General features: G+C 31.1%; 1 protein-coding gene across 1 annotated transcript; it reads left to right on the top strand.

The window, feature by feature from the left end:
- LOC104752821 (transcription factor bHLH112-like) lies at nt 18832-20186 on the top strand (the record flags this gene model as incomplete). Its single annotated transcript, XM_010475077.2, is given in 4 exon segments — nt 18832-19284; nt 19390-19795; nt 19928-20035; nt 20121-20186. Coding segments are annotated over 4 exon segments (897 nt in total), but the record flags the coding sequence as incomplete, so codon positions are not given.

Raw genomic sequence — 20312 nt, 5'->3', positions numbered from 1 at the left:
CAATCCACTTAATTTTGAATAATATTATTATCTGTATAGTCTCACTATTTGAAATTATAGTCTTTTGCCTTAAGTAAAGCCATGTTGAACTAATTGACGTTGTAACCTCCGCAAATCACGGTTTGTTTCCGGGAAACACTATAATGGAACACTATCATTTTCTTAAAACATAACTTAATGGATTTTTAAGTACCAATCATGGTTAAGTGTATCACACACATTAGTCTTTTTTTTTCTCTTTTTTTCCCCTACGTTGTTTTTTTATAGTTATTATCTTGCAATTAAAAATTGGGATAATTGTCGCAGAGGCATTTATCGGGGGGTTGTCTCCAAAATGAGCACTCGGGGCAAAAAACATCTACAGGAGCAGAAGAAGTATTTTTTCTTGACCAATTTGCCCTTATGCAATGAGCTGGAAGTTGATATTTAGTGGAGTGATGACGTCAGGTAATTAAGTAAAGCGAGTTTAATATGTTTTTCTTTGATGAGTTGATCACATTGATTTCGTGTAAGATGGTTGATTTCGTGTACATAATATTATTTTTCATGTTCATGAATTCATGATACATATTTCTGTATTTTTCTCAAACATTGTTTTGTGTACACATAGAAGACGTTTATAACAATTTTTTAGCCATTAAAAGAAATCGGTAAAATACATAATGTGTTTTGGAATTCAGATTAACTTCTCATGTTGGGATTGGAATACAGACACATATGTTTGGTTGGGAGATAAAGTGAGAAGCTCTCCATTCTTCTTGATATCCACGTCCATCTCACCATGTTTTATGAACGTATCTTTAGAAATTGGCTGATACAAAGGAGGTTATAAGAGAAAAAACCAGAGGAAGAAGTGAACACTTCCCCCTGAAAGTGAAATTAATGTATTGTTGTACCTTTACAGGATGATGAAGAGATTTTAACATTTGTTTCATCTATACAAATTCAGATCAACATAGTATACTAGGAGTATAGACCATTGGAAAGCATAACATCTTTATAATGCTTGTTATAACTAACCTAGCGACTATTACATGCACAAGATGTTGGAGATATCTCAAAATTTTGTCCATCTAAGCGCCATGGTGCTTTTTGGGTGATGGTGTTCAAAACTATATACCTTAAAGCGAACCTTGTAAGACCAATGTAACAATGCGGTGGTGTTTAAAACTGTAGCCTAAAGCTCAGAGAGATGGATGAGCCCAAGGGAAACAAATTTAACAACATGTTTGTGTTCAAAACTACCCCCTAAAGCCGAGAGGGATGAATGAACCCAAGGAAAACGAGTTTAGCACAATGTTTGTCTTTAAAACTAAACCCTAGTAGATTGTAAATGGGGAACCCAAACACAATAGATATATTTAACTACCTTACCAATTACACGTTTGAACAATAGACCTTCATTATCACAAAGGAAGCAGACATGCATGAACACCACCTAGTGAAATCACAATGTTGTAAAATCTTTCGGGGAAAATATATTTGAAGTCATACATAATACGAATTTCACCTGCATCGTCTTAGTAAAAAACTATTGATGGTTTTAACCTGAAAACATTACCATAACATCCTGCATTTCCAACGACAATGCCAAGTTCTTCATTAAGAGAAAAGAGCAAAACATTTTTGGTCAACCAATTGCTGCATTAACACTTGTAAATATCGATGCATTTGGTTTTGATGTTGTTTACCTCTAAGTTGCTCAAACAAGACAGCCTTGGCTTGTGTCTTGTGTTTCCAGTCACTCACAAGCTCGATCCCAACCTTTAGTTCTCTTCCTCTCACATCTCCAATGACTAAAAGTCTAAAACCAAAGATTAAGGACCTAATTAAAAAAAGGTCAAAGATTGTTGGTACTTACTATCATGTACTTTCTATAGATCTTTCAGACATTGAATAAATTGTATACCAACTTTAGCCATATGCTAAAACTCAGAGCCTTGAACACAAATAATTCCACCCTTTAATCATAATAATTTACATTAAGAGAAGCTTAATACTATCACTTCACGCAACATATTTTAACAAGAATAAGTAATTTTATCATTTCACCATGATTTTATCAAAAAATTCTCAGAGATTACAATAAATTAGCAAACATTCATCAAGATTCTGATTTTGTTTGAAATCGCAAACAGATTTAACTCCAGCAACAAGATTCAAACGCAAACGCCTTAAAGCTAGAAGATGGAAGCCAAGAACGAAGAAGACCCAGCAAATCGGATACTAGTGATTGTGCAGCGGCCATGGCTCGTTAAAAGTCATCGATTCCCGATTAGAATTTAGAGGAAGAACGATATTCAACAACACTTCTTTTGCCAACAGTAAAACCCACAGATTAAAAAGAGTGAATTGGGTTGAGAGCGAAGATGCAATGACGTCACCTTCCGAAGGGCAAAATTGACTTTAGACAGATGAGAAGTGCTTGTTTTAGAGATGAGCAACAGTGAAGTACCTAAAAACGAGAGGTATTCTAAGACAAATGCTTAAATTTTAATTAACTCTTAAAAATTTCTAAAAGAAACCCAAAATTGGTTCTTTTCTTTTAGAAAGGTTTCGTTAAGTCAGTCTTCAATAAGACATTATTATTCTTTGTCTTGTCTGAATAATGGTACAAGAAACGTGGGCTGTGGGACCAAAAAAGAAATCCAAACGGAACCGAAAATGAAACGGTTTCTATCAAATTGCAATATGAATTAACTACAAAAATTACATTAAAAATATTTAATATCAATTTAAAATTTGAACTTTTAGTATAATTAGCTAGGGAGATGAAATGATCTGACACTACATATAGACATATGTATCTGTTAATTTCACTAGCGGTACTCTTATGTTCCGTAACGCCAACACTTAGAAACGAGTAAAACAAAACAGAATCAAATCAGGAGGTATAAAAGTCAAAGGCTCCAATAAAACGACGCCGCAAATCACCTATACTGATTACCGAGTAAATAATACTTAAAAGCTCTATTAAACAAACGAAGTCATATATTTTTGGGCTTCTTGTTTTATCATGGGCCGAAAAATTTTAAAAGAAGTGAAAATTGTTTATACATACTTTATAGACCAGTCCACTCGAGGTATGAGTTTTTCTTACCATATAATCTGAAGTAAACCTGAATTTTAAGTGTAAGAAAACTAAATTGAACACAATTAAGATGAAAATGGTATGATAGTTTTTAGCGTCAGTTGCAGATAGTAATAGAAAGAAGTCAGTGAATTGCTCACTGACATAATAGCTAAAAATTGAATATAGAAAGAAGTCTTCCTCTCTCTACTCATCTTAATAGCTATACAAAATCTCAGTACCTCACGAACAATATTATAAATGTTTGAAAATATGGAGAAACTTGAAAAGAGTTGTTTTGTTTCATCCAAGTACATGAATTTCTTAAGTCCCTTAAGGCTTCTCAGTTGTCACATTACATAGATCCGAACAGTTAGTCTCAAACAAATCACACTTCTAAAGTAGACGTCCACATGCATAAATTGTTCTTATAGAAGCACCGAGAGACTCCAGAGATGGTAGCCCTTCACTGGTTCGCAAATCCAGCTCATTCCTGATGTCATTTCACACAATGTAAGGTATGTCTTCAACGTAATATACAAACTTAAACGTCATAATTAATATGTTAATAAATGCTTGGTCTTCTAGAACTTTAGTTTCTGCATCTATTTTTGTAAACTTTTATCCTCCTCCTTGGACAAATCTTGAAATTCTTTTTTAATTTATTTAATGTTTAGTTGAAAAAAAAATAATATGTTAAATCATACTATATATTATTTATAAAAACAAAATCAAAGCCTAAAAAGTAACAAATAGACCGAGTCAAATTTTATTATGTTTTGGCAACTTATACCGGAATNCAGGATGATGAAGAGATTTTAACATTTGTTTCATCTATACAAATTCAGATCAACATAGTATACTAGGAGTATAGACCATTGGAAAGCATAACATCTTTATAATGCTTGTTATAACTAACCTAGCGACTATTACATGCACAAGATGTTGGAGATATCTCAAAATTTTGTCCATCTAAGCGCCATGGTGCTTTTTGGGTGATGGTGTTCAAAACTATATACCTTAAAGCGAACCTTGTAAGACCAATGTAACAATGCGGTGGTGTTTAAAACTGTAGCCTAAAGCTCAGAGAGATGGATGAGCCCAAGGGAAACAAATTTAACAACATGTTTGTGTTCAAAACTACCCCCTAAAGCCGAGAGGGATGAATGAACCCAAGGAAAACGAGTTTAGCACAATGTTTGTCTTTAAAACTAAACCCTAGTAGATTGTAAATGGGGAACCCAAACACAATAGATATATTTAACTACCTTACCAATTACACGTTTGAACAATAGACCTTCATTATCACAAAGGAAGCAGACATGCATGAACACCACCTAGTGAAATCACAATGTTGTAAAATCTTTCGGGGAAAATATATTTGAAGTCATACATAATACGAATTTCACCTGCATCGTCTTAGTAAAAAACTATTGATGGTTTTAACCTGAAAACATTACCATAACATCCTGCATTTCCAACGACAATGCCAAGTTCTTCATTAAGAGAAAAGAGCAAAACATTTTTGGTCAACCAATTGCTGCATTAACACTTGTAAATATCGATGCATTTGGTTTTGATGTTGTTTACCTCTAAGTTGCTCAAACAAGAGAGCCTTGGCTTGTGTCTTGTGTTTCCAGTCACTCACAAGCTCGATCCCAACCTTTAGTTCTCTTCCTCTCACATCTCCAATGACTAAAAGTCTAAAACCAAAGATTAAGGACCTAATTAAAAAAAGGTCAAAGATTGTTGGTACTTACTATCATGTACTTTCTATAGATCTTTCAGACATTGAATAAATTGTATACCAACTTTAGCCATATGCTAAAACTCAGAGCCTTGAACACAAATAATTCCACCCTTTAATCATAATAATTTACATTAAGAGAAGCTTAATACTATCACTTCACGCAACATATTTTAACAAGAATAAGTAATTTTATCATTTCACCATGATTTTATCAAAAAATTCTCAGAGATTACAATAAATTAGCAAACATTCATCAAGATTCTGATTTTGTTTGAAATCGCAAACAGATTTAACTCCAGCAACAAGATTCAAACGCAAACGCCTTAAAGCTAGAAGATGGAAGCCAAGAACGAAGAAGACCCAGCAAATCGGATACTAGTGATTGTGCAGCGGCCATGGCTCGTTAAAAGTCATCGATTCCCGATTAGAATTTAGAGGAAGAACGATATTCAACAACACTTCTTTTGCCAACAGTAAAACCCACAGATTAAAAAGAGTGAATTGGGTTGAGAGCGAAGATGCAATGACGTCACCTTCCGAAGGGCAAAATTGACTTTAGACAGATGAGAAGTGCTTGTTTTAGAGATGAGCAACAGTGAAGTACCTAAAAACGAGAGGTATTCTAAGACAAATGCTTAAATTTTAATTAACTCTTAAAAATTTCTAAAAGAAACCCAAAATTGGTTCTTTTCTTTTAGAAAGGTTTCGTTAAGTCAGTCTTCAATAAGACATTATTATTCTTTGTCTTGTCTGAATAATGGTACAAGAAACGTGGGCTGTGGGACCAAAAAAGAAATCCAAACGGAACCGAAAATGAAACGGTTTCTATCAAATTGCAATATGAATTAACTACAAAAATTACATTAAAAATATTTAATATCAATTTAAAATTTGAACTTTTAGTATAATTAGCTAGGGAGATGAAATGATCTGACACTACATATAGACATATGTATCTGTTAATTTCACTAGCGGTACTCTTATGTTCCGTAACGCCAACACTTAGAAACGAGTAAAACAAAACAGAATCAAATCAGGAGGTATAAAAGTCAAAGGCTCCAATAAAACGACGCCGCAAATCACCTATACTGATTACCGAGTAAATAATACTTAAAAGCTCTATTAAACAAACGAAGTCATATATTTTTGGGCTTCTTGTTTTATCATGGGCCGAAAAATTTTAAAAGAAGTGAAAATTGTTTATACATACTTTATAGACCAGTCCACTCGAGGTATGAGTTTTTCTTACCATATAATCTGAAGTAAACCTGAATTTTAAGTGTAAGAAAACTAAATTGAACACAATTAAGATGAAAATGGTATGATAGTTTTTAGCGTCAGTTGCAGATAGTAATAGAAAGAAGTCAGTGAATTGCTCACTGACATAATAGCTAAAAATTGAATATAGAAAGAAGTCTTCCTCTCTCTACTCATCTTAATAGCTATACAAAATCTCAGTACCTCACGAACAATATTATAAATGTTTGAAAATATGGAGAAACTTGAAAAGAGTTGTTTTGTTTCATCCAAGTACATGAATTTCTTAAGTCCCTTAAGGCTTCTCAGTTGTCACATTACATAGATCCGAACAGTTAGTCTCAAACAAATCACACTTCTAAAGTAGACGTCCACATGCATAAATTGTTCTTATAGAAGCACCGAGAGACTCCAGAGATGGTAGCCCTTCACTGGTTCGCAAATCCAGCTCATTCCTGATGTCATTTCACACAATGTAAGGTATGTCTTCAACGTAATATACAAACTTAAACGTCATAATTAATATGTTAATAAATGCTTGGTCTTCTAGAACTTTAGTTTCTGCATCTATTTTTGTAAACTTTTATCCTCCTCCTTGGACAAATCTTGAAATTCTTTTTTAATTTATTTAATGTTTAGTTGAAAAAAAAATAATATGTTAAATCATACTATATATTATTTATAAAAACAAAATCAAAGCCTAAAAAGTAACAAATAGACCGAGTCAAATTTTATTATGTTTTGGCAACTTATACCGGAATTGAGTTTGGGACCAATAGAGACGAGTCGACCACATCTCAAAGACTCTAAAAAACCCATTGATGTTGTTTATTCACTTCTTCTCTCGAACCCTTCTTAGAAGTCTGCGAAAGTAATGATGATTGCTTTGTCTATTAAAAACGAAAATTACGGAGAAAAATCTATAACAAAACTAAAAGTAATTTAGAATCTGTGTACCTAATTCTGGGCTGAAACGTACTTTTCACATTTTTTATCTCCTTCACATCTCATTAAAGAATGTATTTGTTATTAGTTCTAGACTTCAAGTGAAATATATTGCGGCACAAGGAAAAAAATTAACTAAGCATTGACTACGTATGACAATATTATAGATGAAAAACAAGTACTATAAAATTAAATATATTTGTAAAAAGAACAAAAAAAAATACAGTATTTACTGTTTCTAAATCCGAATTTAACCCTTTTTTGTAAGCTAATTCTATAACAATTAACCAATATTATTATTATACGTGATTTGCAGAAGAGAATAACGAACTGCATTTTCTTATAGGGTTTCAAACAACGACTATTAGCAACGTAGACTATCGTTTCATAAGAATCGTTTGGCGTAATGTATCATGTTAAGGTGAAAATTTTCAGGAAAAAGTTATTATGTAAAAGATTATTTGATCTTGTGTTTATTTAACTAACGTAAATTTAACTATTTTGTCAACATTTTCATTTAATGTATGTAATTTAACTTCAATAACATGCTCTATTATAAAACAAAAATATTTGTAAACAAAATTGAAATAATTTTTTTGTTGTTGCAAATGTTTTATCCAAAAATAGCAAGAGAGACTTTCCTCTAGCTTTATCTCAACTACTACTACAAAGGTTATATATAGGCATAATCTTACATTTGAAATGAATCATGTTGATCTTTCAAAGATTCTTTTTCTCATTATAATTTGCTATAAACTTTGAGTTTTATTTCTGTTTATTAAATAATTTCGAAAACAAATTAATAGGACAAAACTAGAGTCGAAGCGTGGGGCGGCTCTTGTCGTTTTCTTGGCACGATATCTAGAAGAGTCGTACTGATCTTGAGTTCTGCGTTNCGCAAACAGATTTAACTCCAGCAACAAGATTCAAACGCAAACGCCTTAAAGCTAGAAGATGGAAGCCAAGAACGAAGAAGACCCAGCAAATCGGATACTAGTGATTGTGCAGCGGCCATGGCTCGTTAAAAGTCATCGATTCCCGATTAGAATTTAGAGGAAGAACGATATTCAACAACACTTCTTTTGCCAACAGTAAAACCCACAGATTAAAAAGAGTGAATTGGGTTGAGAGCGAAGATGCAATGACGTCACCTTCCGAAGGGCAAAATTGACTTTAGACAGATGAGAAGTGCTTGTTTTAGAGATGAGCAACAGTGAAGTACCTAAAAACGAGAGGTATTCTAAGACAAATGCTTAAATTTTAATTAACTCTTAAAAATTTCTAAAAGAAACCCAAAATTGGTTCTTTTCTTTTAGAAAGGTTTCGTTAAGTCAGTCTTCAATAAGACATTATTATTCTTTGTCTTGTCTGAATAATGGTACAAGAAACGTGGGCTGTGGGACCAAAAAAGAAATCCAAACGGAACCGAAAATGAAACGGTTTCTATCAAATTGCAATATGAATTAACTACAAAAATTACATTAAAAATATTTAATATCAATTTAAAATTTGAACTTTTAGTATAATTAGCTAGGGAGATGAAATGATCTGACACTACATATAGACATATGTATCTGTTAATTTCACTAGCGGTACTCTTATGTTCCGTAACGCCAACACTTAGAAACGAGTAAAACAAAACAGAATCAAATCAGGAGGTATAAAAGTCAAAGGCTCCAATAAAACGACGCCGCAAATCACCTATACTGATTACCGAGTAAATAATACTTAAAAGCTCTATTAAACAAACGAAGTCATATATTTTTGGGCTTCTTGTTTTATCATGGGCCGAAAAATTTTAAAAGAAGTGAAAATTGTTTATACATACTTTATAGACCAGTCCACTCGAGGTATGAGTTTTTCTTACCATATAATCTGAAGTAAACCTGAATTTTAAGTGTAAGAAAACTAAATTGAACACAATTAAGATGAAAATGGTATGATAGTTTTTAGCGTCAGTTGCAGATAGTAATAGAAAGAAGTCAGTGAATTGCTCACTGACATAATAGCTAAAAATTGAATATAGAAAGAAGTCTTCCTCTCTCTACTCATCTTAATAGCTATACAAAATCTCAGTACCTCACGAACAATATTATAAATGTTTGAAAATATGGAGAAACTTGAAAAGAGTTGTTTTGTTTCATCCAAGTACATGAATTTCTTAAGTCCCTTAAGGCTTCTCAGTTGTCACATTACATAGATCCGAACAGTTAGTCTCAAACAAATCACACTTCTAAAGTAGACGTCCACATGCATAAATTGTTCTTATAGAAGCACCGAGAGACTCCAGAGATGGTAGCCCTTCACTGGTTCGCAAATCCAGCTCATTCCTGATGTCATTTCACACAATGTAAGGTATGTCTTCAACGTAATATACAAACTTAAACGTCATAATTAATATGTTAATAAATGCTTGGTCTTCTAGAACTTTAGTTTCTGCATCTATTTTTGTAAACTTTTATCCTCCTCCTTGGACAAATCTTGAAATTCTTTTTTAATTTATTTAATGTTTAGTTGAAAAAAAAATAATATGTTAAATCATACTATATATTATTTATAAAAACAAAATCAAAGCCTAAAAAGTAACAAATAGACCGAGTCAAATTTTATTATGTTTTGGCAACTTATACCGGAATTGAGTTTGGGACCAATAGAGACGAGTCGACCACATCTCAAAGACTCTAAAAAACCCATTGATGTTGTTTATTCACTTCTTCTCTCGAACCCTTCTTAGAAGTCTGCGAAAGTAATGATGATTGCTTTGTCTATTAAAAACGAAAATTACGGAGAAAAATCTATAACAAAACTAAAAGTAATTTAGAATCTGTGTACCTAATTCTGGGCTGAAACGTACTTTTCACATTTTTTATCTCCTTCACATCTCATTAAAGAATGTATTTGTTATTAGTTCTAGACTTCAAGTGAAATATATTGCGGCACAAGGAAAAAAATTAACTAAGCATTGACTACGTATGACAATATTATAGATGAAAAACAAGTACTATAAAATTAAATATATTTGTAAAAAGAACAAAAAAAAATACAGTATTTACTGTTTCTAAATCCGAATTTAACCCTTTTTTGTAAGCTAATTCTATAACAATTAACCAATATTATTATTATACGTGATTTGCAGAAGAGAATAACGAACTGCATTTTCTTATAGGGTTTCAAACAACGACTATTAGCAACGTAGACTATCGTTTCATAAGAATCGTTTGGCGTAATGTATCATGTTAAGGTGAAAATTTTCAGGAAAAAGTTATTATGTAAAAGATTATTTGATCTTGTGTTTATTTAACTAACGTAAATTTAACTATTTTGTCAACATTTTCATTTAATGTATGTAATTTAACTTCAATAACATGCTCTATTATAAAACAAAAATATTTGTAAACAAAATTGAAATAATTTTTTTGTTGTTGCAAATGTTTTATCCAAAAATAGCAAGAGAGACTTTCCTCTAGCTTTATCTCAACTACTACTACAAAGGTTATATATAGGCATAATCTTACATTTGAAATGAATCATGTTGATCTTTCAAAGATTCTTTTTCTCATTATAATTTGCTATAAACTTTGAGTTTTATTTCTGTTTATTAAATAATTTCGAAAACAAATTAATAGGACAAAACTAGAGTCGAAGCGTGGGGCGGCTCTTGTCGTTTTCTTGGCACGATATCTAGAAGAGTCGTACTGATCTTGAGTTCTGCGTTGACCTTCAATTGTAATTAAGAAAATAAGTAAAAAGAGATAAATTAGGAGTCAACTTTACCTAAAACTTAAAATTAAGAAAATAGAATAAACAAAAATAAGAAAAATTAGGAGTCAACTTACCTAAAAAAAGGTAAAACTTATAAGAAGAGTAGAAGACCAATACTAGTCAACCACTAATCGGTAGCCACATAAACCAAAGAGATGTTTTGATTGCGCTGTGTGCATTATAGCGTGCCAAATGGTTATATTTTTTGGGTGTAAATTACTTTCTCAAAAGAAATGATAAAGTTTACAAGTACTTTTTTCAAAACTTGTTACCAGTTTCACACCTTTTAGCCAAGTATAGAAAACATGATTACAAGTTTATAAGTTCATGAATCATTAACAATACTGTTACATAATTTATACTATACAAATAAATGGTTGCTAAAAGATGTTGTGGGAAGAAACCCTTGCACTGAAATATCTTATTATATATGTATAATTCCATATTTTCTCCATCTTCTAAAATTTCAGATTTTCCCCAAGAGTACGAGTGTGTAGTTCTGTTGGTGTAATATGAGTTTTTTCAAAAGTAGCGCGCTTCAAAATCACATATTCACATATTGATATAGAAAAGAACGATTGATTTACATATTTTGTTTTTCTGGTTTTTTTTTTTTTGTTAATTAACAGTACATATGTTTGTGTTTGACACATGTAAAGTTAGACCCTAGCTACTATGATATGAATCAAAATGATCTAAATGTTCCACATAACAAAATGTATACAACATATAATCTCTTCGCAACATGCAAAAACTTCATTGTAAAACAAAATAAACGTTAAAAAGATATGATTTGTAACACTCAAAATACAAAATAACCATTAAAAAGATTCAAATAATCGAGTTAGGTAGAATGAGTAAATGTTATAAGCCAAAATCCCAGTGGAATACTCAGAAAAACAATATTTTTGATACTGTATCAAAATGGCAGAATGTATATATAATGTGCAAAAACTTATATAATTTACGTAAGAATTCATTGATTGTGCGGATATAAACTTCCAACCATTGTCGATATCAAAGTTCATTTGTTAATCTCATGATACATAAAATAAATAATATTATCTATGAGTCTTTTTACAACACAAATAATATTTGTTTTATTTTTCGAGATAAAATGAAAGCCACTGAGAATAAATGTTGTAGTAATATTTTCATTTATTTATCAAAACAAAATTTTATTTTTGTATTGTAATATTATATATCTCCTATGCATGATGTCATGCTGACGTTAGGATGAAATGCAGAAGACTACAAAAACGAAAGTTTATTTTTTGCACGATCGCAAAAACGATGATACGATCGGAAAAACCATCATGGCCGTGACAGACACGTGGGGTAGTGAGCTCCAATGCTCCATGAGTAAAGAAAAGAAATAATTTTAGTCTTCTAGACAAATAAATATTTAGCAATGACGGTCAAAAGAATAGCACTTTGATTAGTCCTATATACTCCTTATTTTATACTCTTGATTAGGATTAATTACGGACAGTTCATTTATTTTCTTAATTCGTTACAGTGTTTGTATGACAAAACATGAATAACATGTTTCTAACGTTTCCTTGGGTAATTATTTATCAAAGTTATTACGTGCCATTCATTCTCACAATAGATGTCGCATATGCAATATCACGCACCATTTGTATAGTGTTTAATGACATGACAATGACATACAGAGTTATAAGGTGTGTACATGACCCTTTACAAGAATTTCATCTCGAACTTGATGCAAATCTTGCATCAAAAACGGAAGAATTTCAAAAACCTGATGCGAGATTGGCTAAGGCATTTGTAACTGATACAATGTACCCGTGTATGATTCATCAGCTAGCCCTTGATTTTTATCTTTTCTTTGGCAAGGCCTCTCTTATGTAACAAACAATTGTAGTTTCTACAATCCCTTTCAGTAATGAAAATTCACAATTTTCAAAAAAAAAAAAGGTGTGTACATGTGTAATTTGCATTTTGTTTTATGGTCATAAACTAGAATTTAAATCAAATTCAAATATTTTAGAAAAAGGATTGTATAGGATTTGCAACTTCTTAAATTTCATATTATTGAAAAAGCGAAAAACTGAACAAATCGAACTACTGTAACGTGTTAACACATTTCTATATATTTGATCACCCAGAAAGTTTCCAAACATGATAGTAGTTTATATTTTCGGGATCGAAATGTATTACACTAAGAACTCATGAGTTTTATAAGCATTCAAAAGGTTATAGGGACTCTTTTTCAGATTAGTAAAGGAGATTATTATGTGAACTACATGGAAATAAAAATTATACTTATAGCTCTCGTGAGTCCCAGAAACAGCGTTACGTTACTTACGTGTAAAAAGAATGTTATCATGTACTAAGAAACAAAGAAACATTTGCTTTCCCAAAACATATACAAAAACAAGAAAAACAATTCTTTTGCAAACGAATAGGTAAAGAACATATGATGATGATGATTTGGGGTTTTGAAGAAAAGAATGAGTCGCTGACACTTATCCGACTATCTGCGCCAAACAAAGTCTCCACTCATATTTGCCGCGTGGGTCCTTTTTTTTTGACTACTTGTCGTTGTCCTTCACCTACTTTAAAATTTCATTCATGTTTCTCATATTGCTTCTATATATACATATATACGTATATATATCATTTGTATATACGTATATAGCAATATCACATACGTATTTTGGAGCAATTTATCGTCAACTAGGAACTTCTTAAAACGAGTGCATGAATCTCATTGTTCGTGATCAAGTTTTACTCCTACATCCGGCCGGAAAGTGTACACACGCATTATCGCACTATTATGAAAAATAAGAAAATGCGGTACATTTCAAAACTAGTAGTTTTGATTCAACCCTGATTCTTTTTCTTTTAGTTTTTTTTTTTTGTATTAATCTGATTACCACCAAGAGGTTTAGGCTTTTGGCCTATAATCCATGTAGAATGGGGATCCGAACATGTACATTATTAGCTCTCTTTTCAATATCGAAACACTTGAGGTGGACTAAACGAAATATGGACATCATGTTTATATTGAATAAACTTTTGCTTAAATCTGAACATGATTTTTATTTGATTGCATACAAATTTTCGTTGTTTTTGCAAGAAAACCAAATATTCTAAAACAAAGAATTGGTGATGATTATTATAAAAACATGTGATATTGATAAGTAAAGTATGCCCGCCTTAAATATCTAAGAATGTGTTTGCATTTGACAGCGAAAAAAGATGATAATGATTTCTTTTGACATAAATAAATAAGTAAGTACGTTTTAGATAATTATAAAAAATATGCTTTTGAAAAGAAAAAAAAAGGAAGAAGAAATTTTAACAAAAATGGAAGCTATTTTGCATATGTTCGATGATGAAAAGAAAATCCAAACGCCGACCGACAAAGAGTTTAGAGGAGTGTCGGTCTACATATCGATGGGATCTATCGACCAGACCGTTAGAGAAAATAACCGATGCTGACAAAGATTCTTCGGATCTAGTTTATGTTGTCATACGATGGCTGTGACACATTCCTTTTTATTTAACGTTCGTTCAATAAATTTTATTTTATCCAATATCAATCTAAACTAAACAAGTGTGTTCATAGAAAATTAAGTTAGTCACGTTGCGTCTAGCTACTTTTTGGATTAAACTATTAAGTATCAGTTAACGAGAGATTTTTTTTTTTGGACTGATGGGCTTAAGCAAGTTGATCAAATTGGTTTTGACACTTTCTTAGGTACGGTTATATAAAATTAATTTTAATTTCACGACGAAAACTTACCAGTCGCATGGATCTGACCTAACTGTCTCTGTATTTCAGCGCTTCAAAACTCTTTAAGTCAACGCATTGTGTCGCACAGAGAGACCATTAAGCAATTTTCAATTAATTCTTTTAGAAATGATTAGAGTATTTGGGTCCTTTAAGTTTTAATTTTTCCACAAAAGCCAATTATCCAATAAAAATGTATTACCATTTAATAGTACATTAATCTTATTTTTTTCCACAATAGCTATATTATCCAATAATGTATTACCAGTTTAATTCGTTTGATTTTTCTTTTAATATGACTAATCAATAGAGTTTTAAAAGTGTCAAATTTATTTTTGTCTATCAAGATATCCATTCTGACTAACTATGGAAAATGGTCTCTTAAACTTAAGATAAGTTTCATCCATTGGACTACCACAAATCGATTACTTTCATCTCTCTTTTTTTCCATCAGTTTCATCTTTTTATTATAAAGATAAAATAACAACTAATATAATGACTTAAAACGATTGTGAAATGTATATATAGATTATATCTTTTTTTTTTCCTTTTTATCACATCTAATATTGTTGAAATACCGTACTTTGTACATTTTTTTGTGTTAATAATATGCATTATATTATATTAAAATTTAGATAGTAATACATGGACCGTACCACACCACAAAATCACCAGCACTAGAACTAGAACTTACATTTCCTAGTCCTTTATGCTACAAACATTCATAACCAAAATATATATTGGTTCTAATTGGTAACACAAATTAAATAAGATAAGCTTTATGATGGATAAAGGAAAACGTAAGCGATACTAAAATATTTAAAAGCAGTGATGAGTAACCAAAAAAGGATTATATAAAAGTCATAGAATTAAGTTTTTAATATCACTTTGCGATTGGTAACTATAAGGGTACGTAGCGTATATGATTACCCGTTAAACCTATTTTGTCAATAACATATTCGAGTTTGATTGAATTTAGGTGCTTATGTAATAAGGGTACTAACACAAATCACTTTGTTATATGTTTTGATCAGAAAAAATGTATTTGAAGATAAATTATTTGGAATTACTATACTTTATTTGTCTGGATCAGATCGGGTGGGACTCAAATTTTCTACGAAATTGTGTTTATATGGCTATGTCTTTCCATATATAAAACGTGATTACTTTCTGGACGGTGACACAGCCCGGTTAACTGTGATTCGAGCGGGTATAATAATGCCCATAAATAACAGATAGGGTTACACTATTATAAGGTTTAACAAGTCCAATATTAAAGTTGTGTGGCTGCGCATATAATAGAAATTAAAAAACTAAGAAAAAGGATAAAAAAAACAAAATAGTGACTTGTAATTAGTAAAGTGCAATAATTGATTGACTTATCAAATTTATTTGAAGAATAAAATATTTACGGAATTTAGAAAAAGCTAGTTGAAAAGAATATGGACCGTTTGGTATAAAGAGATTGTGAAAAAAAGTCACAAACACAGTAGGTCCAGAAACGGTGACGTGACACACAGATCGAAACTCAGCATCGATCGAGGATCGTCATCATATACCATTTATCCCTTTAGTCTCAAGCCACAAGAACAAATCTTATTTTATACTACTATTTATAACCAAAACAATCTGATCGACAGTGAAATAAATATTGTAATTGTCGTAGTGATAAATCTATACGTGTGTAATGTAAGAAAAAATCATTGAATAGTGAAAATTAAAAATAGTATGATTTGCTGGATATTTTATTTGTGATTATATTCGTAGGTGTTAAAAATTATACTCCTTCTGTTTCACTACATATATAACTAAAATATTATGATATATATATATATACTTTGCCTAAACTAAATAATTAGTCATATTTTGTCTTTGGGAGCAATTACTAAACTGATCTGATTTAAAAAAAATCATGTATGGTTGGAAGCATAAATAATTAATAAGAAATATCATTGTTCAAAATCTTAACCTTTATATTTCAGTACATTTTTTTTTAATGTATGTTATATATACGCATGCGTAGACTTTAATCAGTCGTAAAAAGTTTTCTATTTCTGACCAAACGATCGATTTTCAGAATTTTTTTGTGTCAACCAATCATATAGGTTACCGTTAGATAAAATGTCTAAATATAAATATTATCCCCCTTTTGGCATCTTGCATAATACCAAACACCTATCTAATCTCAAATTAAATATTTAATTAATTAAAATAAGAAGATAATTATCGTTTCTTGGAAAAGCTAAGCAGCAAAGAAACAAATCTCACTTACAGTTGTTCTTAGAATAATATAAGAAAATTTAGGGATTAGGAACACTATTATTACAACATGTTTTCTTTCAAATAAAATATTTAGCCTAAGGAATACATNTAATATGCATTATATTATATTAAAATTTAGATAGTAATACATGGACCGTACCACACCACAAAATCACCAGCACTAGAACTAGAACTTACATTTCCTAGTCCTTTATGCTACAAACATTCATAACCAAAATATATATTGGTTCTAATTGGTAACACAAATTAAATAAGATAAGCTTTATGATGGATAAAGGAAAACGTAAGCGATACTAAAATATTTAAAAGCAGTGATGAGTAACCAAAAAAGGATTATATAAAAGTCATAGAATTAAGTTTTTAATATCACTTTGCGATTGGTAACTATAAGGGTACGTAGCGTATATGATTACCCGTTAAACCTATTTTGTCAATAACATATTCGAGTTTGATTGAATTTAGGTGCTTATGTAATAAGGGTACTAACACAAATCACTTTGTTATATGTTTTGATCAGAAAAAATGTATTTGAAGATAAATTATTTGGAATTACTATACTTTATTTGTCTGGATCAGATCGGGTGGGACTCAAATTTTCTACGAAATTGTGTTTATATGGCTATGTCTTTCCATATATAAAACGTGATTACTTTCTGGACGGTGACACAGCCCGGTTAACTGTGATTCGAGCGGGTATAATAATGCCCATAAATAACAGATAGGGTTACACTATTATAAGGTTTAACAAGTCCAATATTAAAGTTGTGTGGCTGCGCATATAATAGAAATTAAAAAACTAAGAAAAAGGATAAAAAAAACAAAATAGTGACTTGTAATTAGTAAAGTGCAATAATTGATTGACTTATCAAATTTATTTGAAGAATAAAATATTTACGGAATTTAGAAAAAGCTAGTTGAAAAGAATATGGACCGTTTGGTATAAAGAGATTGTGAAAAAAAGTCACAAACACAGTAGGTCCAGAAACGGTGACGTGACACACAGATCGAAACTCAGCATCGATCGAGGATCGTCATCATATACCATTTATCCCTTTAGTCTCAAGCCACAAGAACAAATCTTATTTTATACTACTATTTATAACCAAAACAATCTGATCGACAGTGAAATAAATATTGTAATTGTCGTAGTGATAAATCTATACGTGTGTAATGTAAGAAAAAATCATTGAATAGTGAAAATTAAAAATAGTATGATTTGCTGGATATTTTATTTGTGATTATATTCGTAGGTGTTAAAAATTATACTCCTTCTGTTTCACTACATATATAACTAAAATATTATGATATATATATATATACTTTGCCTAAACTAAATAATTAGTCATATTTTGTCTTTGGGAGCAATTACTAAACTGATCTGATTTAAAAAAAATCATGTATGGTTGGAAGCATAAATAATTAATAAGAAATATCATTGTTCAAAATCTTAACCTTTATATTTCAGTACATTTTTTTTTAATGTATGTTATATATACGCATGCGTAGACTTTAATCAGTCGTAAAAAGTTTTCTATTTCTGACCAAACGATCGATTTTCAGAATTTTTTTGTGTCAACCAATCATATAGGTTACCGTTAGATAAAATGTCTAAATATAAATATTATCCCCCTTTTGGCATCTTGCATAATACCAAACACCTATCTAATCTCAAATTAAATATTTAATTAATTAAAATAAGAAGATAATTATCGTTTCTTGGAAAAGCTAAGCAGCAAAGAAACAAATCTCACTTACAGTTGTTCTTAGAATAATATAAGAAAATTTAGGGATTAGGAACACTATTATTACAACATGTTTTCTTTCAGATAAAATATTTAGCCTAAGGAATACATTAAAAAATCAAGATTAGTTTTTATATTTTTTTAAAAAATTCACTCGGGAATGTTAGCTGATATTTTTTTTTTGTCTTCAAATGTCAACTAAATTCCGGTAATTTCCACACACTTGTCCGTACTTGCCTATATAAACATACACACCCTCGTAAACATATACCAAAATTTCACCTCAATGCTCTTCATATCACATACCACACACTCATACATATAAGCTTTGACCTTCCTATAGAAACGATCTAGAAGAAAGCATATATCAAAACTTTCTGATCAGTTCTCTTTATATGGCGGAGGAGTTTCAAGCTACGGCGGCGATTTGTGGTGGCGGAGGCGGCGCGTGGTGGAACTCGCCAAGGAGCGTTATGTCTCCTTCTGATCATTTCTTGTCACCTTGTTTCGGAGCTGCTATCACTTCCGATGATTTTGGCTCCCAAGAGAATATCAAATCTAGGATGACTTGTACCGACAACAATATCGTTTTTGGGCAGCGAGAGGCGGATTCCGATAGTGGAGGAAGCACCGTGACGATTGACTCGACGTTGCAGATGATGGGTCTAGGGTTTTCCTCAAACTCTTCTACAGATTGGAACCAAACCATTTTGTAAATTCCTATAAAAAAAAACCCTAAATTTGTTTTTTAATTTCTTGATAAACAAGATCTATAATATTCATAAGATATGCTTTGTTCTTGTTTTGTGTTTTTCAGACAAGAAGACTTAAACTCAAACTTCATAAGGACCTCACAAGATCAAGATAATGGCCAAGGATTCTTATCCACAACTACTTCACCTTATATACTTAATCCAGCTTGTTCTTCATCTCCATCAACTTCTTCGTCCTCAAGCTTGTTACGAACCTTTTACGAACCCGAACCAAGTCCATACAACTTTATCTCCACCTCAAGTGGTTTAATCAACGATCCTCAACTCTCTTGGGCGAATAAGACAAACCCTCATCATCAAACCGCTTATGGACTAATTAACAACTTCTCTAACAACCCAAATTCTCGACCCTTTTGGAGTTCATCAACAACTAACGTAAACAACACGACGCCGACCAATTTTGTAACTACTCCGCAGATAATCTCTACTCGTGTCGATGACAAAACCAAGGTAAATAATCTCATACATGTCTGAAATAATTTTGCTGATATATATTATAAGTTTTTTTTTTTTTTTTTGTTAAAAGGTATATATATTATTAGTTTTGTAGCTAAATTATTAATTTTTTTTTCCGTTGAGAAGAATCTGAAGACAAGAGCTCAGAGTGAGTCTTTGAAGAAAGCAAAGGATAATGAATCTGAGGCGAAGAAACCCAGAGTCACCACGCCTTCAGCGTTGCCAACTTTTAAGGTACATGATCATATTTCAAGTTTTGTTTCTAACCTTTTATTTTAATTCAATTTCTTGGTGGATAAAATGGATGTAAATGTAACAGGTGAGAAAAGAGAATCTAAGGGACCAGATTACTTCATTACAACAACTAGTGTCACCTTTCGGAAAGGTGAATGATTTGTGTTTATTTTATTAAAACCAAATATATACAACCAAAAATATATATTTCTTTCCTTGGTTGGATTTATATATTGAGCTAGGTTCTTAATTTTTTTTTTTTTTTTTTTTTTTTTTT

The sequence above is a fragment of the Camelina sativa genome, chromosome 16 (assembly GCF_000633955.1).
Source record: "Camelina sativa cultivar DH55 chromosome 16, Cs, whole genome shotgun sequence".
NCBI lineage: Eukaryota > Viridiplantae > Streptophyta > Magnoliopsida > Brassicales > Brassicaceae > Camelina > Camelina sativa.
Note: the sequence above shows the minus strand (reverse complement) of the source record. Positions and strands in the feature narration are given on the sequence as shown.